Source organism: Pollachius pollachius, assembly GCF_949987615.1.
Source record: "Pollachius pollachius genome assembly, chromosome: 2".
Classification (NCBI taxonomy): domain Eukaryota; kingdom Metazoa; phylum Chordata; class Actinopteri; order Gadiformes; family Gadidae; genus Pollachius; species Pollachius pollachius.
Window position 1 is genome coordinate 52,197,255 of NC_136935.1, and position 26,240 is coordinate 52,223,494.

Sequence of the window (26,240 nt, forward strand, 5' to 3'; positions counted from 1 at the left end):
GCAGGGGAGTGCACAGTCGCTCTCTCCTCCTCTCTTCATCTCCAGGTTCTCCTCTCCTACAGCGGCCATGAACAGCTTCAGTAGCTACGGTGGTGGAAGTGTACAAGTGAGAACATCCAGGAGTGTGTACGGCGCCCCCGGCGGTATGAGGGTCTCCACGAGCTCCATTGGCGGTGGTGGCGCCGGTGGCAGCTTTGGGTTCGGCTCCGGAGGCGGTGGAGGCTACGGCAGCGGTAGCGGCTTCGGTGGTGGCGGCGGCTTCGGTGGTGGCGGCGGCTTCGGTGGAGGAGGAGGAGGAGGAGGAGATGGCTTCGACGTCAGCGCCAACGATAAGGCCACCATGCAGAACCTGAATGACCGCCTGGCCACCTACCTGGAGAAGGTGCGCTCCCTGGAGAAGGCCAACGCCGAGCTGGAGCTGAAGATCCGACAGTTCCTGGAGAACAAAACCTCTCCCGGATCCCGAGACTACTCTGCCTTCTACGTCACCATCGCAGACCTGCACAACAAGGTACGTCCCCTGAGCTTCAGGAAGACCTCCGCCTCACGCTGCTTACCGTCCGTTCCCCTGAACACCTCGGTTCATGACTAATTTTTCCTCTCCTGCGTTCTTTTGCCCTGCTCTCCGCCGCTCTAGATTCAGGGCGCCACGTGTGTCAATGGAGGCATCTACCTGGCCATCGACAACGCCAAGCTGGCAGCGGACGACTTCAAGACAAAGTAAGAGGACCAGAGAGCGACAGCCACCGTGTCTGTGCAGGCTGAGTGTGGAGAGCAGATGTCTCTGAGAGTAGTCCTCGCTAACGCTGTGCTCCACAGGTGGGAGAACGAGCTGAGCATGCGGCAGTCGGTGGAGGCGGACATCGCCGGACTCAAGAGGCTGCTCGACGAGCTGACTCTGGCCAGGTCCGACCTGGAGATGCAGATCGAAGGGCTGAAGGAGGAGCTGATCTTCCTGAAGAAGAACCACGAGGAGGTGGGTTTGTAATGCCAGGCTCCCGTCGTGCATGTCTCCTCGTGTCTCATCATGTCTAACGCTCTGATCCTAAACACAGCCTTTCAGAAGCTCAATGGAGATGCTTATTTCATGTCCAGCCTCTAACTTGTCTTCTCCCGCCGGCGCTACCAGGAGATGCTCGGCCAGCGGCAGCAGATGACGGGCCAGGTGAACGTGGAGGTGGACGCGGGGCCGACGCAGGACCTGAACGCCGTCCTGTCGGAAATCCGTGAGCAGTACGAACAGGCATCGGCCAAGAACAAGAAGGAACTGGACGCCTGGTTCCAAGAGAAGGTAGAACCGAGGATTCACTGGACAGAGCATGTTCTCCGTGCTGGATTCTGCATCGTGTTTCCATCTGCATAAGTGTTTATCTTGAGCTCCTTGTGTTTGATTCCATCGCAGGCGGCGGCAGTCAAACAGGAGGTCGCAGTGAGCACAGAAACCATCAACACGTCCAAAACAGAGCTGTCAGACCTCAACCGCCTGCTGCAGTCCCTGCAGATAGAGCTCCAATCACAGCTCAGCATGGTGGGTGCACTGCTGTCTGCGGAAGACCGCACCTTAGGGTGTGGTCAGGGGATAGGGTTACCTGAGTTAATTAGGGTGTGGTCAGGCAATGTTGTTACCTTAGTTACTTAGGTCGTGGTCAGGGGATAGGGTTACCGTAGTTACTGAGGGTGTGGTCAGGGGATATTTGTACCCTTGTTAATTAGGGTGTGGTCAGGGACAGGGTAATCATAGTTAGTATTTTCCACTATTGAACCTAAGAGAGGTGACATTGGTCCGTTCCTCTCCCCTCCTAAACACTCTCTCCCCCCCTCCTCTCCCCTCCCTGCGGACCACAGAAAGCGTCCCTCGAGGGCACCCTGCAGGAGACGGAGAACCGGTACTCGCGTCAGCTGCAGGGCTTCCAGTGCCAGGTGACCAGCCTGGAGGAGCAGCTGGTCAGCCTGCGCGGCGACATCGACCGCCAGGGCCAGGAGTACCAGATGCTGCTGGACGCCAAGACGCGCCTGGAGCTAGAGATCGCAGAGTACCGCAGACTGCTGGACGGGGACGCCAGGTGGGTCAGGGGACGGGCTGCGGGTCTTTACAGCGGTGATGTCACATCACCAGGTGTGAGTGTGGTCAGCCGTTACAGGCCCTTCGATGATCTGCCTTTCCCTGTGTCCTCGTGACATCACAAGTGGGCGTGTCCACCTAGATGTAGGCTGGATAGATCAGTCTACCCGCCTTCCTAGTGGACCGTAGCAAACGTTTCCGATCCGTCCATCATACATCTAGGTAGACACGCCCCTTTCTGATGTCACTAAGGCACAGTAAAAGGCCGATATTCAAATGGCCGGTAATGGATAATCACACTCATACCTGTTGGCAGAATATCACCCCTTTAAGGCACTCTTTAAAAACGTGTGACACCACAGCAATGCATTCACATAAAAATGGTCAACAGGGAAGTAAACCCACGGGAAAGAACATATAAGAGGTGGTATTTCTTTATTTACGATTTGTACTCAACAAAATAAACCACGATAATCATAATCAAAAGGCTCTGATATTCAGGGAGGTGACTGGATTTAATGGCTTGCTCAATCCATAATAATATTCTTCTCCCCCTCTCCTAGCAGTGGCAGCAGCTCCAGCTCCAGCACCACCACCAAGACCACCTACCGCGTGGTCACAGAGGAGTTCATCGACGGAAAGAAGGTGTCCTCCACCGGCTGAACCCACCAGAAAGGACAGCCCTCTCGACCGCAGGCAGAGCACCGGGCGAGGCCAACAGCTCCCCCCTACACACCCAGGAACCAGAGGCCAAAAGCTCCACCCTACACACCCAGGAACCAGAGGCCAACACCTCCAAACTACACATCCAGGGACACCTCTCTCCTACACACCCAGGAATCAAAGACCCAGAGCTGTTGTGTCGCGCCCGTTGTATTTGGATCCAATCAAAATAATAAAGAGTGCTCTATCTTGCTGACTAAAACGTGGCCCTGAGAATCATTTATCACTTATTTTTGCATCAACAGAAGCTTCTGTTTTGGTTGACTTTCCCTATCAACCGATTGATAACATTAACATTTACATTTGTTTATTGGACGCTTTTATCCAGAGCGACTTACAATAAGTACAATTTGAACAGTTTATCGCTGTCAGTACAGTAAGGATGTCCATAGAACTAAGTGCCAAGCACTAACCATCACTAGGTTAACTCATCCCCTCGTTCACAACAGAGATAGCTAAGATAAGATGCTACACAATGCTGAGTAGCGTTCTTAAGTGCCAGGACATACAACATACAATGAGTGTGTGTATTAAGTGCCAGATGTGCCTGATTAGCCGTTGCTACTTTTCCGTATCGCCCTGCGATAGTCTAACGGAAACATGAATAATTATAACATTTCATGATCATTCTGACTCATAGCAGCTTTTGTAAAATGGAACCGTTATTCCCGGTTGGCTCGGCTAAGACCCACCGAACATTCAGTCGACCACAGTCAAAGTTCTCGGACTTATGGACGCCGTGTAGTAATGTGACCCGTTTTCGACCTACTCCAATTCGGCCAAATGTTAAATAAATCAAAGTAGATTATATGTAAAGTATATATGTTATACCGATATTATAAAATCAAGGCCAAACTCACATTTTAGAAACTGGTCTCAGGGTCAGGACGAGACTCGTTTACGACCAACTCCAATTCGGCAGTTGGTTGAATAAGAATTACTAGATATTGTAAACATTATGTACATATCATAAAAACATTGGCCAACAAACATTTTAAAACGGGTCTCCGGATGGCGGTCTGGGTGAGATCATGCCAGGATGAGACCCATATTCACAACCTTAATTTGACCGTATCCGGATCCATATAGCTTGGTGATGTGGATATTATATTAATTTCAGTTTTACAGTAAAATAAACGCACCACCAAATGTTAAGTCGGGTCAACTTGGTCACTAATGGACATCATGTTTTAACAAGACCTTTTCGACCCACCATCTGCCAAACACAACATCAACATTTGGCAAAAGTTCTGTAAAAAAGTTATTTTCCATTTCAATGGCAGGTGCATGCACAGCGTTATAAAAAATATTGCAGTCTTTGCCAATAAAAAAATTGCTTGAAATCCTTCTAGAAGGCCTAAACATTTATCTAACCATGGGCGAACATATTAGCATAGCCTACACTGATTTAAAAATATATATAGAAACAGCAGAGGACATTGAGGCAATTACATCCTTAATTCAAACATTCCATTTTATTTGGCGTCAATTAGCTACAGATGCGAACTTGGAATGAACAATTAGCTTGTGTGTTTCCAGCAATTATTTTCTTCATGATTTGACTGTACAGTGGCAGCGACTAGCGGCAGGAGCTGAAACATCACTACGGTAGTGCTAAGAAGGTTCTACCAGCGATTCAGACCAACCTTACAAATGAACGACGCACGAAAGAGATTCGTATCAAAGAGAAACACGCAAGATGTTAAGGTAGAACTTAAAATAGAGGTTAAAAATGACGTAGCGTTAATAAGGCTTTAAGAAGGTTTCAGGAAACCGGGACAGGTGAGTCCAGAAAAGCCACCTCTAATGTAAACGTGTGTACTTTATATTTAAGACATGTAACATGTTTATGCCGTCATCAAACCAAACTTACTGCGTTTATAACATTGCTTTGGAGTTCGCATATGGTTTTCCGTGTAACTTTTTGAGCACATAATGGAGGCGCTGTACGGCTGATGCTCTCAGCGTCTTTCCTGCCCACGTATTTACAAATCCTACTATGGCCCCGCCAATACCCCGAAAAGACACGCCTGGCACTATTTCTGATTGGTCCGTCACACACGTCACCCCTATCTTTGATTCTACTGTCTGTATATGGATTTGACTACCGTGCTTTTACTGGCTTGATATTAGCTGCTAGGGTTAGGGGTTAGGGTTAGGTTACGGGGTAAGGTTTAGGGTTATTTTGTGATGCTCTTGAATGCTCACAGCGAGGTTACCGTAGAGCTCTAAAGCGTCCAGTTGAGTTGCATGCAACCCGGCCGATCATAGACAGAGTAGGCCGGATCTTGGTGTGGCCATAGTAGGATACGTAAATACGTGGGCGGGAAAGACATTGAGAGCATCAGCCAAACAGCGCCTCCATTTTGCGCTCAGAAAGTTACACGGACAACCATATGCGAACTCCAAAGCAATGTTATAAATTCAGAAAGTACGGTTTGATAATGGCATAAACATGTTACATGTGTTTAAATATAAAGCACACATGTTTAGATTAGAGGCGGCTGTTCTGGACTCAGCTGGTCTGCAGGTGAAGTGAGGAAACGAGGTCCGCTCCTGTGGCGGCGGAGGGGGACCAGAGCGCCCAGGAGATGTGTTGATACGCTGAGAAAAGTAGTTCTCCCATGAAGACTCATTCACGAATAAAGATTTATTTTGAATGATAACATAAGAGAGAATATTTTGCATGATAAATGTTTGGCGTGAGCCCCGTCAGGGATCCAGGATGACGTGTGGACTCGGCATATCCTGCCTGGACTAGCAGGGGCAGAGCCTTCCCCTGGACCGGTAGACTGGGGCAGACCTGGTGGTGGTGGTGGTGGTGGTGGGGTGGGAGGGGGAGCATCGAACGAAAAACCTAAGCAGCAAAGAACATAGGTTTGACTACTCTTTATAAAGCAGGTGTAGGCAGGTGATTGGTAATTGGTGATTGGCGAACTGGTGCGTGTGATTTGAGTCCTCCTGGTAGAACTTGCGCTAAAGCGTAAATTTCCGTGGTTCGATAATACCAGAGAATGTCTAATATGAAGAGAACTGGCACTCTCTGGTAACTTCCGGTTTCTGAACTGGTTGCAGTAACACATCTCTGTCCATGCGAGGGCGCTCGCTGGTGAGTGCAGAATGAACGGGAGTCAACGGGGTTTCACACTCAAATTCCACTTTTCTCAGTTGTCATTTTTTGTCAAGCAATTTGAAAGTTGCATTCAAAAGGTAATACACTGAGTGTAAGATAATACACTCAGCTGAATATTGAATTTATATCGGTTCTGAAAATCTGTTCTAAAAAAAGATGACATCACTGCCAGAGGTACTGCTTTACAGCAAGTTCTGAGTCACTTTGGCACTTCAGCATATATAATATATATAATATACTGTATATGCATTTATATTATATACATTATCGATACATATTGTTAGGGGTTGCAGCTAAGGACCCAGGTGCAGACCAGGTGCGATTGTCAGAACATTATTTTTTTTTCTTGAGGATTTAAACTAAAGGGCAGACAGGACAAAAGGTCAAACTTAGGAGTCGGGTTTGCGGTATATTCTTGGGTTTTCTCTGTCCAATTTTTGTGCGTCCAATCAGCGAACAGAGGGAGTGGCTGAGAACAATGACGTTAAAGGGTAATTCCGGTGTAAAATGGATTTGGGATATGTTTTGTATGATAACGAGTTGAAAAGTTCGTTTTGGAGCACAAAAACCGCATATAGACGCTTTCTTCAGTTGGCTGTTTTTAGCCGATTCTATCAAAACGCTACAAACTTGGAACGATGGGGACACTGGTTATGGTAAAAACTAAATCGCTATTTTAAACCACTTAAAAGGCTAAAAGTAGCCCGAAACTTCTTTGGTAGTATAATAAGGCTCTTAACATAGAAAACGAGGCATTGAGAACTTTGTAAGTGTAACTGAAGAAAGCGTCTATATGCAGTTTTTGTGCTCCAAAACGAACGTTTCCACTCGTTATCATACAAAACATATCCCAAATCCATTTTACACTGGAATTACCCTTTAAAGTCAGCTCTCGTTGACGGACATCTTCACGCACGGTGTTTGGTTTGTTTACAGCCTGCGCGCAACATGATTCCTGGCCAAACGTTAGCGATTGGTTATGGCAGATCCAGAGTGGCACTGGGCAGATCCAATAGTTTTAAACTTCAACAGACACCCGCCTTCAAGTGAGGTCCAGACTCTGTGCAAATGAAATGAAGTACGAGAGTCTGGGAGGACCGGGGGTTCGTTTCCCAAAAGCATAGTTGCTAACTTCCTTAGCAACCTACCTCTAAGGGACTCAACAGTTAATAGGAAAGTGTTCCCCAAAACCATTTCACCTACATAGTAAGCTCATAGTATGGAGGAAATTATTAAACTCCATTGTATTAGCAAAGTAAGGCTCCACGACTGCAAAAAAAAAAAACCTGTAAATTTCAGGGCGAGTGCTCTAACCACTCAGCCATTTAACCCTTGCACACAATTGGGGAGAGAAGTAATTTATTTACTTATCCATATCTATATCCTAATTTCTCACCAAATTCATTGTTTGAATCATCTTTTTTTCCATAAACGTATCAACCGTTTGCAGCAACTATATTTAATTGCATAGATAGTGCCTATTCTGATGAATTCGCCAGTGTCATTAAACATTTGTGACGTTTTCTCCAAAAAAACAATTATTTCCAAAATTGTTTCTAATGTTGATACAAAGGATAGGTAGGCTATACACAATCAAGTTGGCGAATATTAACCACAACTGTATAACAAGCATGTAGTCTAAATATCAAAGTTTGTGAGGCTTCCACCTCACAAACTGAATGACTGAATGCCTCAGAGCAACTCCGAACTCCACCTTCAGAAAACGCTATGGGACTCTATCCCTATGTATTAGCTGATAAGTAGGCTATGCAGCTAATCAACGAGGAGGTCAGCTAATTGCTATGTTAGCTGGAGATCTCGTAGTTCGGCTGCTGCTTAGTACAACTGGGCTTAGCAATAAGTCGACAAAATGCTAACGTCCTGACTGTTTTGGGAAACGCAACACAGGCTAGGCTAACAGGTGGGCTGAACTTAAATAGCAGAGGGAAAACAAATCATTGGCAGAGAGAAAAGGGACAGGGTAAACTCAATTAGGACAACGAGCAGGCTAATGATCAGGGCCTCGTTTCCCGATAACGATGGATCTTCGCTCGTACGATCATTCTCACGATGGATCTTGCGAACCATCGTGAATTTCTTTGGAGCGTTTCCCGAAACTCCTCTTAACATGAACGGTTCGCTGCACTCACGACGTTCTTATGATTGTACCTGTCCACTGACACGGTGCTGAAACGGGCTCTGTAGGAGGGGGGGACGCAGGAATATCGCAGGAAAATGGGGTTAAAAAGGGTTAAAATATCCCCCCATCAAGGCCAACAGCAGAGTAGTCTATGAAAAGAATAGACTGCAATAATACGAATGCTAAAGATATTAAAACACAATTGATTAGGCCTAGGCCGACATATACTATATCAGTCCTAATCCTGAACGCACTGTGCATACATTTTTTCACGGCATTACCCCCCCTGAAATAATTCCACATTACAAAAATCCAAAATAGCTTGTGTGACAACTACATTTATCTTAATGTGCTGATTTCTGGAACATACTTTGCGCAGCAAAGAGAGCCGACTTTATCTGATACCGCATAAGGTTTCATTGACTGGCGCGCACTCTCTGGTGTAGAATATTTGTAGACATTAAAAATGCAACGTTCCATTCATTCATTATCATTCAAACGCAGAGGCCAGGCATTGACACACGGCTATTGCTGACCCGATTAGGAGAGCTTTGTCTAGATCCTGCCCATATTGTTGGGCAGGATGAAGTAGGCTATAGGTCTTTTCACGCTGCCAAGCCGGTTCAGTCGCAGCTTGGCACGCCCGGCGATTTCACCTTCTTATCTCAAGTTTCCTGTGTCAAACCGAGGGTGTCAAATCCCCCGTTCGTCACGGCGCGGGCTTTCTTGGTTCACTGGGGAAGGTGGGGCTGCGCACGGAGTCTCTGACCTCTTTAGAATAATTTGTATTATTGCATACTCCCAAATGTTTTGATTTTTTTATGAATGAAGACACCCGCATGCAATAATGAGTTGACGTCCGAGTGTAGACTACAAACGCGATCAACTATGGTCAGGGATGTTCGTTACTGTCTAGACACGGTCCAATAAATAGTGAACTTCATCACAGCCTCACCGAAGCGCCTACAGTGCTTAATGCAAACAATCGCAAAAAACGGTTGCAGAAATTCTCAGACACCCGCTGGTCTCAGCATGATGCATGTTTACAGTAGCCTTTGTCTTCTGTCATTGATCAATATGAGGACATTTTAACCACGATGGTTGAATTAAAATCAGAGGACGACGGCAAGAGCAGCTCGAAAGCGACCTCCCACACAAGAGCAAAGGAATCATTTGATTTTATTATATGCCTTGTGACGTGGCGTCTGATCGGTACATTTCGGCTGCGCATGTATTTTTTGAATTTTAAATTGCTGCAATAAATTATGTTGTTGTTGACGTCTATGAGTAATATATCGACGGTAACAACTGCTTTTGGTTGCGAAATTACTCCAGCTGGGTATTCCGTGGTATTGGATGTGTTTAAATAAAACCCATCCAATACACGGAATGTCCGCTGGTGACGCCAATGAGGCTATAGTAGGCTAACGATGCTCTTAGTATCCTACGAGTATCCCTGGAGTCCTTGTTAGCTATGAGCGTTTTCACGACGTTCGTTACCAACGATGCTTTCGGGAAACGGTGTGAAAACTGTACGATGCTCGTACGACACATTTCACGATCCGCTTCGGCTAGCGATGCTTTCGGGAAACGGTGCCCAGGTGTGGCAGACAGAGGCAGGGAGTAACACAAGGCAGGTGAGGGCGGGTTCAGGACAAAAACAAAAGCACATGGCAAAGCAAACAAAAAACATGCAATTCCACAAAGAACCAGCAGGGCGGACAGAGTCTATACAGGATACTAACACATATAATATATAACAATTAACTTTGACGGAAAGTCCTCCTTAAGAAGATGTTTCTGAACCTGCTTCAGCTGCAGATGCCATCAAGCGGGGTCTCTGGTCGTAATCAGTCGCAAGTCCGTCCCTGACAAATCATTCATTATCAGAATGCAAGCGTGTACGGCCAACAGCGGCCCAAACTGTAAGAAATTGAAAGGACATAAGTACTCATTCATTCGACTTTTGAACTATAATCTATATTGAACTTGCGGAATCAACAATAAAATCTGCGATATTTCAACGACAAGCAGGGGAAAGAGATACATTTAGCCGTCTAGCCCCATAGACCCCCATTCAATCTGCACTCAGGTGATCACCCCCAGTGGAATTCGAATGGAACTGCAACCAAGTTTGATACAATGGGGCTCAATAGGATCTCCGTAGTCAGGCTCTGATAATACCAAATTATTATAGTTATAAGAATATCATAAATGATATTATATATTATATTATTATTACTTAACTATGTTAGAGTTTCTTAATAGGGACCTGAGAGAAGAATTTGGTTGATTCTGGAAGTGAGTTCTGACTTCAAGAACTTTTGCCAAATGTTGATGATGTGTTTGGCCAATTGCGTGTCAAAAAGGTCTCCTTAAAACATGACAACCATTAAGGTCCACCTTGACTCCTCTAAATGTGTGGTTGTGCGTTTATTTTACTGTAAATCTGAAATTAATATATTATCTACATCAAGTTATATGGATCCAACATACGGTCAAATTAATGTTGTGAATATGGGTCTCATCCTGGCGTGATCTCACCCAGACTGCCACCCGGAGACCTGTTTTAAAATGTTTGTTGGCCAATGTATTTATAATATGCACATACTGTTTACAATATCTAGTAATTCTTATTCAACAAACTGCCGATTTGGAGTTGGTCAAACAAGTCTCGTCCTTACCCTGAGACCAGTTTCTAAAATGTTAGTTTGGCCTTGATTTATAATATCGGTATAACATGTATACTTTACATATAATCTAGTTTGATTTATTTAACATTCGGCCGAATTGGAGTTGGTCGAAAACGGGTCACATTAAACACGGCGTCCATGAGCCCGAGATCTTTGACCGTGGTCGTCTGAACGTTCGGTGGGTCTTAGCCGAGTCAACCGGGAATAACGGCTCCATTTTGCATAAGCTGCTATGAGTCAGAATGATCATGAAATCTTATAATTAGGGTGAATTATCTCAGGTCGAAAAGAAAAAGTTGCAACAGATACTCAGGCACATCTGGCAATTAATACACACACATATTGTGTGTTGTACGTCCTGGCACTTAAGAATAGTACTTAGCATTGTGCAGCATCTTAGCTTAGCTATCTCTGATGTGTACGGGGAATGGGTTAACCTAGTGATGGTTAGTGCTTGGCACTTGGTTCTCGGAACATCCTGTACCGACAGGGATATATTGTTGGTGGTCTTTCTTCTGACAAATGGACTTATTGTAAGTCGCTCTGGATAAAAGCGTCTGATAAACGCCTGAATGTAAATGTAAATGTGATCAATTGTTTGAGAGGGAAGGTCCACCAAAACAGAAGCTTCTGTTGGCACAAAAATAAGTGATAAATGATTCTCAGGGCCACGTTTTAGTCAGCAAGGTAGAGCACTCTTTATTATTTTGATTGGATCCAAATACAGCGGGCTCAACCAAACAGCTCTGGATCTTTGATTCCTGGGTGTGTAGGGTGGAGCTTTTGGCCTCTGGTTTCTGGGTGTGTATGGGGGAGGTTTTGGCCTCTGGTCCCTGGGTGTGTATGGGGGAGGTTTTGGCCTCTGGTCCCTGGGTGTGTATGGGGGAAGTGTTGGCCTCAGGTCCCTGGGTGTGTTGAATGGAGGTGTTGGCCTCTGGTTCCTGGGTGTGTAGGGGGGAGCTGTTGGCCTCGCCCGGTGCTCTGCCTGCGGTCGAGAGGGCTGTCCTTTCTGGTGGGTTCAGCCGGTGGAGGACACCTTCTTTCCGTCGATGAACTCCTCTGTGACCACGCGGTAGGTGGTCTTGGTGGTGGTGCTGGAGCTGGAGCTGCTGCCACTGCTAGGAGAGGGGGAGAAGAATATTATTATGGATTGAGCAAGCCATTAAATCCAGTCACCTCCTGAATATCAGAGCCTTTTGATTATGATTATCGTGGTTTATTTTGTTGAGTACAAATCGTAAATAAAGCAATACCACCTCTTATATGTTCTTTCCCGTGGGTTTACTTCCCTGTTGACCTTTTTTATGTGAATGCATTGATGGATGCTGTGGTGTCACACGTTTTTAAAGAGTGCCTTAAAGGGGTGATATTCTCCCACCAGGTATGAGTGTGATTATCCATTACCGGCCATTTGAATATCGGCCTTTTACTGTGCCTTAGTGACATCAGAAAGGGGCGTGTCTACCTAGATTTATGATGGACGGATCGGAAACGTTTGCTACGGTCCACTGGGACGGCAGGTAGACTGATCTATCCAGCATACATCTAGGTGGACACGCCCACTTGTGATGTCACGAGGACACAGGGAAAGGCAGATCGTCAAAGGGCCTGTAACGGCTGACCACAATCACACCTGGTGATGTGACATCGCCGCTGTAAAGACCCGCAGCCCGTCCCCTGACCCACCTGGCCTCCCCGTCCAGCAGTCTGCGGTACTCTGCGATCTCCAGCTCCAGGCGCGTCTTGGCGTCCAGCAGTATCTGATACTCCTGGCCCTGGCGGTCGATGTCGCCGCGCAGGCTGACCAGCTGCTCCTCCAGGCTGGTCACCTGGCACTGGAAGCCCTGCAGCTGACACGAGTACCGGTTCTTTGTCTCCTGCAGGGTCCCCTCGAGGGACGCTTTCTGTGGTCCGCAGGGAGGGGAGAGGAGGGGGGGAGAGAGTGTTTAAGAGGGGAGAGGAACGGACCAATGTCACCTCTCTTAGGTTCAATAGTGGAAAATACTAACTATGGTTACCCTGTGCCTGACCACACCCTAATTAACTAGGGTACAAATATCCCCTGACCTCACCCTAATTAACTTAGGTAACCCTATCCCCTGACAAACCCTAAGTGACTAAGGTAACAACATTGCCTGACCACACCCTAATTAACTCAGGTAACCCTATCCCCTGACCACACCCTAAGGTGCGGTCTTCCGAAGACAGCAGTGCACCCACCATGCTGAGCTGTGATTGGAGCTCTATCTGCAGGGACTGCAGCAGGCGGTTGAGGTCTGACAGCTCTGTTTTGGACGTGTTGATGGTTTCTGTGCTCACTGCGACCTCCTGTTTGACTGCCGCCGCCTGCGATGGAATCAAACACAAGGAGCTCAAGATAAACACTTATGCAGATGGAAACACGATGCAGAATCCAGCACGGAGAACATGCTCTGTCCAGTGAATCCTCGGTTCTACCTTCTCTTGGAACCAGGCGTCCAGTTCCTTCTTGTTCTTGGCCGATGCCTGTTCGTACTGCTCACGGATTTCCGACAGGACGGCGTTCAGGTCCTGCGTCGGCCCGGCGTCCACCTCCACGTTCACCTGGCCCGTCATCTGCTGCCGCTGGCTGAACATCTCCTGGTAGCGCCAGCGGGAAGAAGGCAAGTTAGAGGCTGGACATGAAATAAGCATCTCCATTGAGCTTCTGAAAGGCTGTGTTTAGGATCAGAGCGTTAGACATGATGAGACACGAGGAGACATGCACGACGGGAGCCTGGCATTACAAACCCACCTCCTCGTGGTTCTTCTTCAGGAAGATCAGCTCCTCCTTCAGCCCTTCGATCTGCATCTCCAGGTCGGACCTGGCCAGAGTCAGCTCGTCGAGCAGCCTCTTGAGTCCGGCGATGTCCGCCTCCACCGACTGCCGCATGCTCAGCTCGTTCTCCCACCTGTGGAGCACAGCGTTAGCGAGGACTACTCTCAGAGACATCTGCTCTCCACACTCAGCCTGCACAGACACGGTGGCTGTCGCTCTCTGGTCCTCTTACTTTGTCTTGAAGTCGTCCGCTGCCAGCTTGGCGTTGTCGATGGCCAGGTAGATGCCTCCATTGACACACGTGGCGCCCTGAATCTAGAGCGGCGGAGAGCAGGGCCAAAGAACACAGGAGAGGAAGAATGAGTCATGAACCGAGGTGTTCAGGGGGACGGACGGTAATCAGCGTGAGGCGGAGGTCTTCCTGAAGCTCAGGGGACGTACCTTGTTGCGCAGGTCTGCGATGGTGACGTAGAAGGCAGAGTAGTCTCGGGATCCGGGAGAAGTTTTGTTCTCCAGGAACTGACGGATCTTCAGCTCCAGCTCGGCGTTGGCCTTCTCCAGGGAGCGCACCTTCTCCAGGTAGGTGGCCAGGCGGTCATTCAGGTTCTGCATGGTGGCCTTCTCGTTGGCGCTGACATCGAAGCCATCTCCTCCTCCGCCGCATCCGCCAAAGCCGCCACCGCCACCATAGCCGCCGCCGCCACCGAAGCCGCCACCGCCACCATAGCCGCTACCGCCGCCAAAGCCACCGCCGCACCTGAAGCCGCTACCGCTGCCGTAGCCTCCACCGCCTCCGGAGCCGAACCCAAAGCTGCCACCGCCGCCACCACCGCCAATGGAGCTCGTGGAGACCCTCATACCGCCGGGGGCGCCGTACACACTCCTGGATGTTCTCACTTTTACACTTCCACCACCGTAGCTACTGAAGCTGTTCATGGCCGCTGTAGGAGAGGAGAACCTGGAGATGAAGAGAGGAGGAGAGAGCGACTGTGCACTCCCCTGCTGCTGCCCTGATTTTTATAATCCCACCACGAGGAGGAGGAGGAGGCACAGAGACGGGCTGGAGGGAGGAGCTGCCACAGCAGTCCTCCACCTGCCACACACGCCCTGCTGCACCCATACGTGTTTGGAGGGAGGAGAAGAGAAGGAGGGTGGAGGGTGGAGGCTGGGCACCCACCAGCCCGTTACACTGATGTTAACAAGAAGCTGTTGTTGTGTGGTTGGCAGGGGAGGAGAGGAAACACAAACACGACCACAGTAACTCCTGGGACCCTTTTGTTACCGCGTGCATGTTCCCATTTGTAGCCGTCAATGTACGAGAATGCGTTGTTGTCGACCGATTCGCTTAATTATAGGGTGCCGTTATGAATCAGCTCCTGGGAGTTGAGCCAGGTACTAAAGAACAGCCAGGTCAAACTGGCTGTTTTGGTTCATTTAAGTCACAAATCTGAAACAGGGTTTGGCCTTCACCTAGGTTCCTCTGGTGGCCAGCCTTCTGCATATATTTGTGGTTACATTTCCATTAACTTTCAGGGTGTTTAGCAGACCCTTTTATCAGAGCGACTTACAATAAGTCTATTTGTCAGCAGAAAGACAAACCTCAATACATCGCTGTCGGTACAGTAAGGATGTTCATAGAACCAAGTGCCAAGCACTAACTATCACTAGGTTAACCCATTCCCTTTACACAACAGAGACAGCTAGGATGAGATGCAACACCATGCTAAGTACTATTTTTAAGTGCAAGGACGTACAACATACAATAGGTGTGTAATGGGGTTGGGGGGGGGGGGGGGGTAAGGGGGAGGCTATAGAGTTACCTGCAGCACACACACTAACAAGAAGCTCCTCCTCTAGAAATCGTCGCTGGAGGGCTCGCTGGCGGAGGTCAAGAGCCGCTACCAGAGCACTCTGTACGGGCTGCAGTGCACCGTGAGCAGCCTGGGGGAGCAGCTGTCCCAGCTCCACTCCAACATCGCCCACCACAAGCAGGAGTACGACATGCTGCTGGACCTCAAGACCCGCCTGGAGACGGAGGGGAGGGGAGCCCTGGGGTCAGATCGGAACTCTGTACCTTTTTAATGGGTGCCTTAAAGGGGTGATATTCTGCCACCAGGTATGAGTGTGATTATCCATTACCGGCCATTTGAATATCTGCCTTTTACTGGCCTTAGTGACATCACAAAGGGGCGTGTCTACCTAGATGTATGATGGACAGATCAGAAACGTTTGCTGCGGTCCACTGGGTAGGAGGGTAGACTGATCTATCCAGCAAGTTTAGTTCAATATAATCATTTAAAACTACAGGTTAAGTTTAATATAATCATTGAAAACTACAGGTTAAGTTTAATATAATCATTATAAACTACAGGTTAGGTTTAATTTAATCCTTATAAACTACAGGTTAGGTTATTATAATCCTTATTATAATCCTCAGGATAGGTTTAATGGTAGTTCACACAATGACCATGTGAGTATAGTTAGCATTTGCATCGTCACCGTAGCCACGACGTCTGACACTGAGGCCCCGTCCACACGGAAACGATTGTTGTGTAAAGTTCTTGTACGTTTGGGCCGACCATCCGGACGTGCACGCATTTTGGGTGCCTGCAAACACACTTTTTTGAAAAAGCGAATAAGAGAAAAATGATCCCCTAAGATAGCCGTTAGGATTCGTGTGGACGCCAGATACGCAAACTATGACGTCATCGCCCCCCCCCACCAGGTGGCAATGTTAGATTTCCGTCCAATTTGTTTTGTTTGATTTGATTTGTATTATTTTTTTAGCTTTAAATACAGCCCAATGGTAAATATAATTACTAAATGTTCATTAAAAAGTATTCTCTGATCAATCTACAAGGTTTAACAACTGCCTTCTCCTCCTCGACTGTTTGTACACAGCGCACAGGCTTGATGACAATGCTCCGCCGATTTTGGCTGGAGAACCAGCGCCACACAGTGGCCTTGAATATGTACTACAGCATTTCTACAGCTAGACGGGTTTTTGCAATGAGTCCGTCTTTACAGAGAAATTTCTGAAACGCTGCCAAGGAAAACGGAGGGAAAAGATTGTTTTTGCCCCTGTGGACGTGGCCTAAGAATTATGTTCACCAATTGTCTCAATGATTGTATTTGTGGTCACTTGGCTGCCTGTATCTTCCCATGATCATTCACTAAAATCAAATCTTCAGTTCAAAACAGTACTTAGCATGGTGTAGTCTTATCCTAGCTGTCTCTGTTGTATATGGGGAATGGGTTAACCTAGTGATTGTTAGGGCTTGGCACTTGGTTCTACGAACATCCTTACTGTACCGACAGCAATATATGTCGTTGATTCTCTTTCTTCTGAAAAATATACTTATTGTAAGTCGCTCTGGATAAAAGCGTCGGCTGAACGCTTAATGTAAATCATTGGCCTACAACCAGAGCACCTCAGCGTTCTTTGTCGTGCTAGCTTCTTAAGATGACACCAGCTTCCATGAAGAATCTCATGAACAGATGACCGACTCAGCTAAGAACTCACAGCACACGGTGGAGTAGGATTTGGACTGTCAGGTTTTATCGAAGGTTTTATTATTCGAGGTGTGACATCAGGCGTTACATCATCACTGTTCGTCCACGTCCACGTCGGTGGTGCGCTCGCTGCTGACCACCCGGCCGTCCACCACCGTCTCCACCACTGTGATGGTCTTGGTGACCACTGGGGAGAAGCACATCCACCGTCAGCCTCAGATATAGTACTGGTACACACACCACGAGTATCAGGTATAGTACTATGATACATTCACAGTGAGCATCACATATAGTACTAGAGTGTTTGTTATAGTACTATAGCAGATAGACCATGAGTATTAGTAGTACTAGTACTAGTGGTACTCAGACCATGATTATTTGCAGTTATAGTCCTAAAGTAGACAGACCATGAATATTAGTAGTACTATTATAGACTGGTAGTATTGTGTTGTGACCCTATGTATAATAGTAACACTGTTCTTACCTTTCCTGGAACTGAAACCAGGCAGGACGGTGAGGGGGGGGAAGAGAAAAGAGGAATGGATTAGAGGCGATACCTGGATGCTGGCAGAGGACTAATGCATTTACATCAATATATACGGTATGTCTATGTATTTATGCAATGTAAGCCCGCTAGCTATTGCCTAATCTCTTTAATTCACTCTTTCATTGACCAATCAAGCTCACAGATACAAACGGTGACTTCACTTTGTAATACATATTCTTATTGATCTTTTTTCTATTCTTTTCTTTAGGAATAAAGAGGTGCAAACATCCCTACATATTACGCAGGCAAAAGACTAAACATTATTGACCAATGAAAACATCCCTCTAGCTTGTCTTCTTTCTGGTGAGAAGGTAGTAGAATACCATCGCCAGCTCCCGGCTCATCTACCCCCCCCGCAGGGCTCCCCTTGACCCCACAGGGGTCCCCTTGACCCCCGGGGGTCAGAGGGACCCCCGGGGGTCCCCTCAGGGCCCCCAGCACCCACCTCTCGTCCTCCCCGTCCAGCAGCCGGCGGTACTCTGCGATCTCCATCTCCAGGCGGGTCTTGAGGTCCAGCAGCATGTCGTACTCCTGCTTGTGGTGGGCGATGTTGGAGTGGAGCTGGGACAGCTGCTCCTCCAGGCTGCTCACGGTGCACTGCAGCCCGTACAGAGTGCTCTGGTAGCGGCTCTTGACCTCCGCCAGCGAGCCCTCCAGCGACGATTTCTAGAGGAGGAGCTTCTTGTTAGTGTGTGTGTGTGTGCTGCAGGTAACTCTCGTATGTTCATCTGGACTCTGCATGGCTTTCCCTTACCCCTCCACTCTTACACACTTATTGTGCGTTGTACGTTCTGGCACTTAAAAGCAGTACTTAGCATTGTGTACATCTTACCCTAGCTGTCTCTGTTGTGTACGAGGAATGGGTTAACCTAGTGATGGTTAGTGCTTGGCACTTGGTCCTATGAACATTCTTACTGTACCGACAGCGATATGTTGTTATATGTATATATTGTTTCTCTTTCTTCTGATTGATGGACTTATTGTTAGTGGCTTAAAGTCGCCCTAAATGTATACTGGATGTAAATGTGTGCTTGTTGCATGTTCATCTTGTATGCGTGCTTGTATGTGTGTGTCTGTGTGCATGTGTGTGTCTTGCTGTTTATATGCGGACGTGGGTGTTTGATAGGTGTGTGTGTCCGTGTGTGTGTGTGTGGGTGTGTGTGTCTAAGTTGATCTGTTGATGATAGAGAGACGTCTCAGGGCCCGGGAGGTCCTACCATGCTGAGGTGAGACTGCAGGTCGATCTGCAGCCTCTGGCACATCGCCTTCAGCTCCTTCAGCTCCATGCGGGCCGTCAGCAGGAGCTGCGACTCCTGCTGCACCTCCACCTCGATCACAGAGATCTACACAGGCAGAGCGGGGTGAGACAGGGTGAGGCGGGGTGAGACGGGGTGAGACAGGGTGAGGCGATGTGATGGATCAAGCATCAAGCGATAAAGGCAAGACGGGGTTGAGGTGTAGATGAACCAAACAGTAGCCTACTCAGGGTCTGGGTGGTGTTCGTCTACAGGTGGTGCTACCTACTCAGGGTCTGGGTGGTGTTCGTCTACAGGTGGTGTTGTGGTCTACAGGTGGTGTTCTGGTCTACAGGTGATGTTGTGGTCTACAGGTGGTGTTGGGGTCTACGGGTGGTGGGGTCTGGGTGGTGCTCTAGTCTACAGGTGGTGGGGTCTGGGTGGTGTCCTGGTCTACGGGTGGTGCCCTGGTCTACGGGTGGTGGGGTCTGGGTGGTGTCCTGGTCTACGGGTGGTGTCCTGGTCTACGGGTGGTGCCCTGGTCTACGGGGGTCTCACCTTGGTCTGGTACCAGCTCTCCAGCTCCTTGCGGTTCTTGGCGATCACAGTCTCGTAGTGCTCCCTGACCTCATTCATGGCCTGGTTCAGGTCTGTGGCGGGGGCGGCGTCCACCGACACGTCCACCTGACCGCCCAGTCTGCACCTCATGGATTCCATCTCCTGCAAGGGTCAGAGCCACGCCTCCGTCAGCACTGGGGTACGCATCTCTCCCGGGACTGGGATGTCCCGGGAGAGGACCAATGAGAGAACCCTTCAGCCCAGCGCGTGTGTCCAGGCCCCCTCCAGGCCCCGCCCCTACCTCCTGGTGGTTCCTCTTCAGCATGATGAGCTCCTCCTTCAGGGACTCGTACATGGACTCCAGCTCCATGCGGCTCAGGTTCATCTCGTCCAGAACCCTCTTCAGACCCATGGTGTCGGCCTCCACCACCAGCCTCATGGCCTGCTCCCCCTCGAACCTGGGGAGGAGGAGAGGAGGAGGAGAGGGGAGGAGGAGGAGGAGAGGGGAGGAGAGGGGAGGGGAGGAGAGGAGGAGAGGAAAGGAGGAGATGGGAGGAGAAGAGGGGAGGAGGAGAGGGGAGGAGAGAAGGGGGGAGGAGGAGAGAAGAGAGGAGAGGGGATTGCCGTTAGTGGGAGAGGCGCTCAGCTATGCACCAAGTTACACCTTGAGCAGCTGTGAAGTGGCACGTACATGGCAGCTGCTAAAATGTGCAAAGCGGCTAAACTGAAAATGAGCGCAGTCTCACACAAACACACACACACACACACACACACACACACACACACACACACATACACACACACACACAAACGCAAACACACACACACACACTCACACACAGTGTTCCACAGGACAACTCACTTCATCTTGAAGTCGTCGGCTGCCAGTTTGGCGTTGTCGATGTCCAGGATGATCTTGGCATTGACTCTGCAGGCGAAGCGGATCTGAGAGAAGAAGACGAGAACACGTAACATGAAATAAATGAGGAGGAAACGCACTCGTTCGTACGGATAACGAAGGGGGGCCGATGGATGGGCGCATCACTAGTTGGGGTGACGGGGTCGTGCTTCGGTTTGACTCTAGGGGGGGGAGGTGAAGTACGGCCGTCAGAGCCATCGCTGAGCTGTACACAGAGATAATAGTCACATGGAAGGAGTCGAAACCAAGAGGGTGTGGCCGGGCGCAGTGGCTCAAGCTCCCCCTGCCCAGCCCCGCCCTAGCACCCCTCTACCAGTCAGACCAGTCCGACCAGTAAGACAGGCGGGCTCGGCCCTGTCATGGTCCCGTAGCCAAGGCTCTCTGAAGATCTCTCACCGATTGGGTCGGGATTTGTTTAACGACATTTGTCTACGAACCTGCCCTGAACCTTAACACGCTTAACAACCTTAACACACTCACACACACACACACACACACACCTGAGGAGACGCGCCCATGCACGTGGTTTATAAACATGCCCTTCCTGTCATGATTCCCGGCACAAACACGACATGTGCAAACACACACGTGAGCAGAATCAGACAAACACACACACACACACTCACTCACTCACTCACTCACTCTCACTCACACACTCCCAGCCCCCTCCGCCCCCACCTTGTCCTTGAGGTCTGCGACGGTGGCCAGGTAGCCGCTGTGGTCGTGGGTCACCACGGTGCGGCTCAGGGTCCATTCCCTGATCTGCTGCTCCAGGCGGCCGTTCTCCTTCTCCAGGGTGCGCACCTTGTCCAGGTAGGTGGACAGGCGGTCGTTGAGGTTCTGCAAGGTGGCCTTCTCGTTGGCCCCCACGTGGAGGTCCAGGCCGTCGGAGAGGTTGAAGCCCCCTTTAGAGAAGGAGGTCGCGCCCCCGTAGGAGGACCTAGGGGCGTAGCAGCTCGCCACGGCGGGGGAGGAGATGCGGGTCCCATGCCCACCGGCGCCGCCGTAGACGCTGTTGGTCTTCTGGAAGGAGTAGGATCTGCTGCTGAACGACATGCTGAGGCTTCTGGAGGCCGGGAGGAGAGCTGGAGACGTGTTCGGAGTGGAGAGCCTGGGAGCTCTGCTGGCTTATATAGCAGGTGACCCACTGAGAGGAAAGGGAAGAGGGTAGATCCAGATAGAGAAAGAATGCGTCCCTGGGGCCCACACCCCTCCCTCAGCATGTGGGTGGCGGGGCCTCCCCTCTCTTATCATGTTTACCAGAGGAACCTGGGCTGCAGCATTTCTGCAAATCTGAGGAGCATTCCGTGCATACCTGGTTCTGCTGGTTTTTTGATCCAGCCCTTTCAGGATGAGCGAGCCTCCCCAGACCCAGGCTCTGCCCCCGGTGGCGTCAGGCCCTGGGGGACGAACCCTGCTCGGGGGGGCTACTGCTCTAGTCCAAGGAGGACTGAGCTCCCAGCGTTCACGTTTCCGTTCAGTTTATGGTTAGCGTGACCCAAACGCCTCCGGTGAACTTCACTGGCCAGTTGGCTCACAGAGACACAGAGGGGTGTCTGAGAGAGCCTTTAAGGGGGTTTACACCTGGGTGGACCGTCGAGTCGACATTCACCTCTCGATCTTTAGCATTCGGTTGGAGTGGAGTGGGTTGGAAAGGCTGATTTCATTTATATAAGAGAATATATAAAGGTAAAAGGCTGTAGTATTTCTTTAATCCTTAACATTTTTGTTTGTCCTGCACTGTTAAAAATGTGTGTAATACCATCCTCAAAATGCCCATACCCTGGTAATCTTCACAGCATAACAACGTGAAGTCCTCTCCTCGTAAATACTTTCAGCAATTAAACATATAAGTGCATGCCTTCCTATCACAGCTAGCCCCAGTGGGCTAGCTGGGAACGAGTTGTGCGTTCCCTTGACTGACAGGAGGATGAGGGGTTAGAGTTGTGCGTTCCCTTGACTGACAGGCGGGAGCCTGCTGTCGAGGGAGATGATCCATCTCGAGGTGTGGGAACGTTTGATCACATGCTCTACGTTGATGAGTCCCCCGTGGCTCATTTAGGTCCTCTGATTGACTCAACCTTTCCATTCCCTCGTGACAAGCCTTTTTCTCTCCATTTGATTTACATTTACATTTAGAGCATTTAGCAGACACTTTTATCCAAAGCGACTTACAATAAGTGCATTTGTTACAATAAGTACATTTGTCATAAGAATTGAAACAATATATCGCTGTCGGTACAGTAAAGACGTTCATAGAACCAAGTGCAAGTATTACAATCGCTAGGCTAACCCATTCCCCGTGTAAAGCAGCGATAGCAGCTACTGTAGATGCTACACAATTAAGTACCTTGAATAAGTGCCAGGACGTACAACATTTAATGGTGGCTGTGCATTGGTTTCTATGCAGAGTCGAGATGAACTCTGAACAGGTGAGTTTAATTTATTAAGATTATAATTTAATAAGGCTGTCAATCAGAGTGTCAATGCAAATATTCAGTAGCGCTTTTTGACCGTAGATCTCATGTGTGGAGCAGTGACACAGATCTGGTGTTCAAGATAACAAACTGGTATTAATGATCACAGAGCTAACTGTGGTGTAGTGAATGCATGTTTCATGTAGGGCCAACATTCCTGCATGTTGAAGACAAAAGACCACGACAGCCGAGATAGAGTGGAACCATAATGACTTCAGATGTCACTGAGCAACTTCCAGACGTTTCGTGTTTTCAACACATCGCATTCAAACATGTTGTCCAACCAGCGGCTTCATGAGACATCGGCCTATCTCTCTGTCTCTGGACGAGACACTCAACCACCGACACTCATCCCAAGAGTAGTGCCAGGCCTGCATTAGCCTGCCATTGGGCCTTGGGCTGAGAGGTTTTGTAGGCCCCCTGAGAGGGGATCTTACAATGAAGACGTGTCAATTATTTTCAGACATTTTGCTGTTGTCGACGGGGGGGAGGGTTGGGGGTCAGACGACTGTAGCTGTGGTGTCAAGTGGCCCCTGGGCCCCGCTACCACTAGGGGCCCCCTTTTTTCTCGGCTCATGATAGGCCTCTGATCTTTGTAAGCCCCAAACAAAAACTCACATTGTCTTGGGCCTACGCCGATCGGGGGGCCTATCATGAGCCACTATTAAAAAAAAGATAAAAAAACAAACATTTGCAGCTCATGATGGGCCCCTGATCGGCGTAGGCCCTGGAGCTTCAGCCCAGGTAAGCCCGTGCATTAAGGCGGCCTTGAGTAGTCCATCTTATCATACGTTTGCCTCAGGATCATAATTAATAATAATAATTCATTGTATTTATATATAACTTTCCAAGTTACCCCAAGCACTTTACATGGTGAGTGTGTTTTCGTGTGTGTTTGTGAGTGTGTGCATGCGTGCGTGCGTGCGCGTGTGTGTGTGTGTGTGTGCGTGCGTGCGTGCGCGTGTGTGTGTGTGGTTATGTGTGTAGCACCCTCCTGGGTGATGTCTGGCTTCCGGGTTGCAGCAGAACGACCAATCAGAGACGGGGAGAATCAGGGGGGTTGGATGATGTCCCCCCCCCCCCCCAACCCACCCCCCCCCCCCCCCCCCCCCCCCCCCCCCCCCCCCCCCCACACACACACACACAAACAAACACTCACACACACACACTCACCATGTAAAGTGCTTGGGGTAACTTGAAAAGTGGCTATATAAATGCAATGAAATATTATTAATTATGATCCTGAGGCAAACGTACGATAAGAAGGACTGTGCGAAAGATTTGATGAACCAATGATCAACCATATTCTAAAATATTTGTGCATCGAAACAAAACCATAAAGTTGTCTTCCTTTAATAAGTGGCTCTCCCAGACAGGTGACGTGTTAGAATGAAAAATACTTAAAGTTCAATTCTTCACTGTCTGCAGCGAAGCTCATCGTTGTGATCATAATCGCATGTCAAGTACAATGTAAGAGAGAGAGTATGCGCTGTGTGCTTCAGCATCTGGCCGGCCGACATCCTGAGGCTCTTATCTTCTCTACATCTTCAGACTCAGAGCAGGTCTGACAGCAAGGGAGGGGCCGCAGAGATACCAGAACCTGATCTGAGAGGAGATAAGTGATAACTGTGGAGCAACACCGCAGGCTTTAGTAACACAATCTGGATGTCAGAATCTGGAGCCAGGCCAGAGAAAACAGATTAAACAGACACACTAAACTCCTGTTGTTGTACGTGCCAGCTCAGGTAATGCTTTGTGTGATTAATAAGATTGGTTTGTCTTGTGAGATTATGATACAAGCCGAACACAGGGGATTGGAGCTGATTTAAGAGAGGTTTGTGTAGGGTGGCTTCTGTTAGGATTAACCTTACATATTTTAGGTTAATCATTAACCTATCAGATGTTAATGGTTAACCTAACATTAACCTAAGCCTAACATCTGTTAGGTTAATGTTAGGTTTATCATTAACCTAATATAGGCTAGGTTAGGTTAATAATTAATCAAACATCTGTTAGGTTAATGTTAGGTTAATCATTAACCTATCATCTTAGATTAATGTTAGGTTTATCATTAACCTAATATTGTTAGGTTAATGATTCAAATAATCTGTTTGTTAATGATTGACAATCATAGCTAAAGAAAGTCAATCAATGACAATCCTTATGCATCCACGTCATTATTGAGCGAGATAAAATACAAATTAGAACATACAGTAAAATCCTGTAAATTATAATCCTAGCAGCGCTGCCTAGTTACCAGGGTTAGGGTTAGTACCTTAACCTTACCTTAACCTTAGTACCTTAACCTTAACCTTACCTTAACCCCCACTTAGTGTGCAGTAGTAGCGCATAGTACATTTACATTTACATTTAGGGCATTTAGCAGACGCTTTTATCCAAAGCGACTTACAATAAGTGCATTTGTTACAATAAGTACATTTGTACTTATTTCAATGTACTTGTTACAATAGTAGCATTGTGTAGTTGTGTGGAGTAATAGTGTGTAGTACCAGTGTGTAGTAGTAGTGTGTAGTAGTAGTGTGTAGTACCAGTGTGTAGTACCAGTGTGTAGTAGTAGTAGTAGTAGTGTGTAGTACTAGTGTGTATTAGTAGTAGTGTGTAGTACTAGTGTGTAGCAGTGTGTAGTAGTAGTAGTGTGTAGTACTAGTGTGTAGCAGTGTGTAGTAGTGTGTAGTACTAGTGTGTAGCAGTGTGTAGTAGTGTGTAGTACTAGTGTGTAGCAGTGTGTAGTAGTGTGTAGCAGTGTGTAGTAGTAGCAGTGTGTGGTACTAGTGTGTTATACCAGTGTGTAGTAGTAGTGTGTAGTAGTAGTATGTAGTACTAGTGTGTAGCAGTGTGTAGCAGTGCGTAGCAGTGTGTAGTAGTAGTGTGTAGTACTAGTGTGTATCAGTGTGTAGTAGTAGTAGTAGTGTGTAGTACTAGTGTGTAGCAGTAGTAGTAGTGCGTAGTAGTAGCAGTGTGTAGTAGTGTGTAGCAGTGTGTAGTACTAGTGTGTAGCAGTGTGTAGTACTAGTGTGTAGCAGTGTGTAGTAGTGCGTAGCAGTGTGTAGTAGTAGTGTGTAGTACTAGTGTGTAGCAGTAGTAGTAGTGCGTAGTAGTAGCAGTGTGTAGTAGTGTGTAGCAGTGTGTAGTAGTAGTAGTAGTAGTGTGTAGTACTAGTGTGTAGCAGTAGTAGTAGTGTGTAGTACTAGTGTGTAGCAGTGTGTAGTAGTAGTGCGTAGCAGTGTGTAGCACTACACACTGTGCGCTGAGTTACCTCTAAACCTGCTTTCCTTTGTTACCTGTGCAGCAGGTATGTGGCCTGGGCGTAACAGACACCACGCCCACACGGACAGGATGTGAAGGCGTGTGAGATGACGGGTGAGGATGATGATGGACGAGGGTGATGATGGACGAGGGTGATGATGGATGAGCGTGACGTC

At 48.2% G+C, this 26,240-nt stretch overlaps 3 protein-coding genes across 4 annotated transcripts; 1 reads left to right on the plus strand and 2 right to left on the minus strand.

The window, feature by feature from the left end:
- LOC307071208 (keratin, type I cytoskeletal 50 kDa-like) lies at positions 1-2,987 on the plus strand. Of its 2 annotated transcripts, none has more exons than XM_079730143.1 (7): positions 1-511; positions 638-720; positions 820-976; positions 1,130-1,291; positions 1,403-1,528; positions 1,846-2,063; positions 2,626-2,987. In XM_079730143.1, the coding sequence occupies exons 1-7, from the start codon at positions 68-70 to the stop codon at positions 2,723-2,725; spliced, it is 1,290 nt and encodes a 429-aa protein (XP_079586269.1). In that variant the 5' UTR covers positions 1-67; the 3' UTR covers positions 2,726-2,987. The 2 variants fall into 2 exon arrangements, with proteins under 2 accessions (XP_079586269.1, XP_079586270.1); XM_079730144.1 differs by having other exon boundaries at positions 2,629-2,987.
- An 8,631-nt stretch (positions 2,988-11,618) lies between these two features.
- On the minus strand, positions 11,619-14,837 carry LOC307071225 (keratin, type I cytoskeletal 50 kDa-like). Its single transcript, XM_079730164.1, has 7 exons — positions 13,990-14,837; positions 13,781-13,863; positions 13,525-13,681; positions 13,209-13,370; positions 12,972-13,097; positions 12,438-12,655; positions 11,619-11,869 (listed from the first exon to the last, which is right to left on the minus strand). The coding sequence occupies exons 1-7, from the start codon at positions 14,482-14,484 to the stop codon at positions 11,770-11,772; spliced, it is 1,341 nt and encodes a 446-aa protein (XP_079586290.1). The 5' UTR covers positions 14,485-14,837; the 3' UTR covers positions 11,619-11,769.
- Positions 14,838-17,085: 2,248 nt separating this feature from the next.
- Positions 17,086-21,454, minus strand: LOC307071212 (keratin, type I cytoskeletal 13-like). The gene is made up of 7 exons (XM_079730151.1): positions 20,999-21,454; positions 20,264-20,346; positions 19,703-19,859; positions 19,402-19,563; positions 18,826-18,951; positions 18,054-18,274; positions 17,086-17,556 (listed from the first exon to the last, which is right to left on the minus strand). Exons 1-7 carry the CDS (start codon positions 21,374-21,376, stop codon positions 17,454-17,456), a joined length of 1,230 nt encoding a protein of 409 aa, XP_079586277.1. The 5' UTR covers positions 21,377-21,454; the 3' UTR covers positions 17,086-17,453.
- Between the last annotated feature and the right edge of the window lie 4,786 nt (positions 21,455-26,240).